The sequence below is a fragment of the Nansenia antarctica genome (assembly GCF_963989245.1).
Source record: "Nansenia antarctica genome assembly, chromosome: 19".
NCBI lineage: Eukaryota > Metazoa > Chordata > Actinopteri > Argentiniformes > Microstomatidae > Nansenia > Nansenia antarctica.
Window position 1 is genome coordinate 25800753 of NC_137692.1, and position 6000 is coordinate 25806752.

General features: G+C 48.0%; 1 protein-coding gene across 1 annotated transcript in view; it reads left to right on the forward strand.

Annotated features, from left to right (window-relative positions):
- Positions 1-6000, forward strand: part of tyw1 (tRNA-yW synthesizing protein 1 homolog) — a gene marked incomplete at its 3' end in the record, with an annotated part of 71096 nt that overhangs the window by 19688 nt on the left and 45408 nt on the right. Inside the window, exon 7 of the mRNA XM_080549101.1 lies at positions 4810-4942. Coding sequence (XP_080405227.1) covers positions 4810-4942 — 133 coding nt within the window. The remainder of the gene's footprint in view (positions 1-4809; positions 4943-6000) is intronic.

Here is a 6000-nt window from a genome sequence, read left to right on the forward strand (position 1 = left end):
AGCTGCAGCGTCTGTGAGCAGGCGGCCAGGTGCAGGCGGCCAGGTGCAGGCAGACAGGTGCAGGCAGACAGGTGCAGGCAGCCAGGTGCAGGCGGACAGGTGCAGGCGGCCAGGCGCAGGCAGACAGGCGCAGGCAGCCAGGTGCAGGCGGCCAGGCGCAGGCAGACAGGCGCAGGCAGCCAGGTGCAGGCAGCCAGGCGCAGGCAGACAGGCGCAGGCAGCCAGGCGCAGGCAGACAGGTGCAGGCAGCCAGGTGCAGGCAGACAGGCGCAGGCGGCCAGGTGCAGGCAGCCAGGTGCAGGCGGCCAGGCGCAGGCAGACAGGTGCAGGCGGCCAGGTGCAGGCAGCCAGGCGCAGGCAGACAGGTGCAGGCAGCCAGGCGCAGGCGGCCAGGTGCAGGCAGACAGGTGCAGGCAGCCAGGTGCAGGCAGACAGGTGCAGGCAGCCAGGCGCAGGCAGCCAGGTGCAGGCAGACAGGTGCAGGCGGACAGGTGCAGGCAGACAGGTGCAGGCAGACAGGCGCAGGCAGCCAGGCGCAGGCAGACAGGTGCAGGCAGACAGGCGCAGGCAGCCAGGTGCAGGCGGCCAGGTGCAGGCAGCCAGGTGCAGGCAGACAGGTGCAGGCAGACAGGTGCAGGCAGACAGGTGCAGGCGGCCAGGTGCAGGCGGCCAGGTGCAGGCAGACAGGTGCAGGCAGCCAGGCGCAGGCAGACAGGCGCAGGCAGACAGGTGCAGGCAGCCAGGTGCAGGCGGCCAGGTGCAGGCGGCCAGGTGCAGGCGGCCAGGTGCAGGCAGACAGGTGCAGGCAGCCAGGTGCAGGCGGCCAGGTGCAGGCAGACAGGTGCAGGCGGCCAGGTGCAGGCAGACAGGTGCAGGCGGCCAGGTGCAGGCAGACAGGTGCAGGCAGAGCAGCTATGAGTGTCTGGGCCTGTTCAGACGTAAAGGGTCACAGTCACACCAGGTGGAGCTGGTGGAGGCAGATATGGGAGGACAGGCTCATTGTGATGCAGGAACGGAATGAGGAACGTTATCAAACACATACTGTCCTTACCTCCCCTGCCAGGGTCAGAGGATTGATGGGTTTGGACTGAGGCAGTTGTACAGTTCTGTCAGCAAGTTGAGAAGCTAATTATCAGACAACTGAGGGAGCGTGAGGAAAGGAGCCACTGGGATTCTGAGCCACTCTGCTTTAAGAGAAACACCGTAGACGTGCGGGAAATGTTCCTGACATGGCAAGAGGCCCTTGGAAAGCCATCCAGAACTCCCTAGAGATGGCAGGTAGTCTTGCGGTTGAAGTGGCTACTACTACTACTACTACTACTACTACTACTACTACTACTACTACTACTACTACTACTACTACTACTACTACTACTGCTACTACTACTACTACTACTACTACTATTACTGCTACTACTACTACTACTACTACTGCTGCTGCTGCTGCTACTACTACTACTACTACTACTACTACTACTACTACTACTACTACTACTACTACTACTACTACTATTACTGCTACTACTACTACTACTACTACTACTACTACTACTACTACTACTACTACTACTACTGCTGCTGCTGCTGCTGCTGCTGCTGCTACTACTACTACTACTACTACTACTACTACTACTACTACTACTACTACTACTACTACTACTACTACTACTACTACTACTACTACTACTACTACTACATGGTTAGAGTGGCTACTAGCTACGTGGTTTGGTACTCATGCAGATGGAGGGTTGTGAGCTGGATGTGAGCCAGTGAATGGAGGATTGCTGGCATCTAAACTCCCAAACCACTTGAGCAGCAAGACACTTAGACACCCCCAAACTGCTTCAGGCGCGCTACACTGCCCACAGCCCACCCTGTGGTCTAACCCCCCAGTTCCTAATCTTAATGACCATGTATGATATTGTTGCTATATGGAATACAGTACCAGCTACGTTACTTCATTACCACGTCCCTGTGTGCGTGTGGGCGTGCAAGCAGCCAAGCACATCTGCAATCGCAAACATATGCAACGGCGTTCCCAGTCACAATATGACTCACAGCAGCAGCATTCATATTAGAGAAACCCGAAAGTAAAGTGCTACCAAACTATTAGCCCAGGGAAATAAGTTTTTTTTTTTTCAAATGCCCATGCCAGTAATCCCATTCCACTACGGAGCGTTAGGTGGGAGGATTCCGTCTGACACAGCGTGATGGGTTACTACTTAGTCCGTTCCTTTCCATCCTTTGACGAAATCCTCCCTTTCAGAGGCGCCACGGGTGTCAGAACTGTGGACGTCCTCCCTTAAGCAGGGCTGAAGCCGCCTGTCTGCAGGCAGGCTTCCCATCCCGGCCCAGTAGAAACGACCAGCTGCACAGACCAGATACGTCCCTAACTGCTGGGCTGAGACTTAGCCTAGCGCAGGCTAAAGCACACTAGTGTCTGGGTAGTAAGTAGAGACAGAGAGTCAGATGGTCACCCTGCGATGCCCACGCATGGGTTTTTGAACACAAGCCCACTCAGAGCCAGCGCTGCTGTGTCAGGGGGTTGTAGCTGTTGTTTTGTTGACCCCTCTGTGAGGTGGAGTCTGTGATTACAAACACATCTAAGCGGTCTGACTTGAAGAGAAAGAAAAGTGCTGAAAAGGCGAGGAAGTTGTTCTCTGTAAAGAGGCTGATGAGGCTCCCAGACTGAAAGATGTTTGTTGTAAAAGTTCAGGCAGTTCCTAAGTTGGTCCTGTAGCGCTGTAGTGAAACCTGCTGGCATCGCTGGTGTGAAACGCCATCTGTCCAAGAAGAGCATTAGTACTGAGCTGTACACACACACACAAACGCACAGATACAGACACATACACACACGCACACAAACGCACAGATATACACACACACACACACACACACACAGAGATGCGGGCATGCACACACACACACACAAACACACAGACGCAGACACACACACACACACACACACACACACACACACACACACACACAGAGTATCAGCCCAGTGATAACTAGCCCCTACAGACTGAGAACATGACACACAGCTCTCTGCAGCAGTGTGTCCAGGCCGTGGCAGCAGAACAGTAATTGGGTGGGATGGAGCCGTCGCTAAACACGGCTAATCTCCCAAGCCTGTCGTCCATCTTGGCTTTCCATAGACTCGTAATACTTATTCATACTCATTCATTATTACATTCAGGGAAACTTTCTGGCAAGAGTTCATCAATCTCACGTGTTGTCGGTAAACAGCATAACGCTGTGGAGAAGTGTGGACTTACATATTTATGGCTTCTGTGAGGTGTCGTTTTTACAGCAGTGTTAGATTAGTCATTTATAAGTTATACTCTCCAGGAATTCATGGCTATATAAGTCCAAAAATGGATGTACGTATCCGAGAGGCTATCTTTAAAAGACCAACACTAGAGAGGTCACGACTCCAATGAATGTCTTTTATTCTATCCTAAAGGTCTATAAGGTATTCATCTAAAGGTCACGACCCTTCAGATAACATCACTTAGTCCTTCATCTTCACAGACCCACCGTACATCAAAGGCTGAACATGGGACTTCTTTGAAATCAAATTCTTTTAACTTTGTGCCACACACACACACACACACACACACACACACACACACACACACCTCTCCTTTGAAGATTGATCGTGGAGACCAGACAATTATATTGGATTGCTGCTGTATTTTCAGGGCCCACTTTGGAATCTCCCCTTTTGTCTTCACATTAAAATAACCTTCGTCCCTTTGACCTGTTCTGTAACTTCAGGCAGCGGGAAACAGAACTGTCTGTAATAGAAACCTTCTGCTCCTACTGTACTGTTAATGAAATCACTTATCAGCATTGCACCACTTGGTTGTATTACAGAGGGTGTGATTAATGTTGTATTACAGAGGGTTATGTATCGTGTGATTAATGTGTGATCTGTAGACCAATGTCCTAATGCAGCAGGTCCCCTCGGCTGTCAGCTTTGTTTTGTTCTGGAGAGAAATGTCCAGCCATAATATTACTGCTTACTGAGTCAACACCAACACTGTGGGCCAAAGTCAGGAGCCCCACAGACCTGCGCATGTTATGGCCGCACTATTATGACATCATCATACATCGGCCGCTCTATAAATTGGTCTCATGCATTATTCGTGAGACGGGTGTGAAAGGCATCATGTTTTGACATGTGATCCATGATGGTGTGATAATGACCAATCACATTACTGGCTTGTTGTGGATGTGAGTTGTACTGTGCTAATGACCCATGTTGAGTATTGCATTTGTGAACGAACTCATTAAGTTGAACTGTTATGGGTGACAGAAGATGATGTCAAATGAACACTACAGAATAGGTAATAACCTATTATAAGACCAGCCTTTTAAAGAGGGAAAATGTCCCAATTAGTTATGCAACTATGCATTGAAATGGCTGTCAACGTCAAGGCTGTCAAGATGATTTATAGATCCAGTACTGTATGTAGATATTTAGCTCTGAAATATTGTAAATGGCCATGATAAATCTGCAGCCATCAATGAATAAGATCACATGATGAAGAACGTTCAGTGAAGAGTTCTCTGTCAGTCCAGACTAACCCTAATGAGACTATGGCTAGTCCAGACTAACCCTAATGAGACTATGGCGGGACAACTTAGACCAAGGCAGCCGCCACAGTCTCGTCTGTATGGGAAACAAAGAAGGTTTTCATGCTGGTTGTTTGTTGGGGTGTGTGTGTCTAAACAACCCCTTCATTTCCATCGGGATGGACAAACAAAAACTAACCCAGAGTTCTGTTGTTCTGTCTGCTGCAGAGAAGAGAAGAGGGCCAGGAGGAGGGCCAGCTGGTGAAGATGTCCAAGCCCAGAGGACGGAGGAAGGCCGAGGCAGACGGGGAGAGGCGGGAGATGATCACTCCTACTCTGAGGGCAGCGCTGACGAAGCAAGGTGAGGAGCAGCCGACACCTACAGCATCACACAGGTCACATGGGGAGGTGTGGAGATGGCCTGGAGGCAGAGAGGCCAAGGCATCTTCTAGTGTCTAGCACAAGGTAAAACATGCTTTATGCAAGGTTTCTCTTCATCCCTTCTTTATCAGATTCAGATTCATTTATTTATTCAAGGGACAGTGCATATTAATAAAACAAAAATAAATTGTAAATACGCTAGAGTTAGCCCGAAAGCTAGTTTTCATCCGCAGTCCCTATGCCATGATGTTGTATACGGCTCCCTGGAGGAAAAAAGTACAATTAAAAGATCAAATATAAGTAGACCTAGGCACAAACAAGTAGATAGGACAAGCACTTAGCTTAAGGGCATAACATAGGGGGTTAAAAGAGCATACATTAATCATAGGCGGTTAGAAAGAGGGTACATATAAGCACGGCTAGACTACCCTTCCTTATAGACTTCCATTGCTGCTTCTGTAACATAATTTTATATTATATTTTTTGTATAATTAATATATATTATTATTATTATTATTATTATTATTAATTTTTGTGTAATTGTTTTTTCTACAATTGTTCTATATTATCTTTTATTTTTATGCACTTTGAGATTATTCTTGTTTAGTGAAACACGCTTTATAAAGTATTATTATTATTATTATTATTATTGTCATTATCATATCAATATCAAACAGTTGTTTGTAGAGGAAGTTAATGTCAATATTAGCCAGTCTTTGTAGCGGAAGCCGACTGATACTTTCCCTGGTCCTCTAGTTACATAACTACCTGACGCTTATCTATAGAAGTGTGTTTGACATTTAATATGTCATGTCCTGATGATCTGAATGCACTTCTGTTTTGTGTCTGTTGTGAAAATTGGCAGTTCTAGTCAGATGGTTTAGTACTACTTCTAGCATTGCTCTGCCTGCAGGAAGCTGCTTTGAACAGACTGCAGCATCAGACGCTCGCCAACCTGTTTTTAACCTCGCTGACTACAAAGGGATGAAAAAGTTCCATAATTCACTTGAATTATAAAAAAACATGAATTATGAGTCA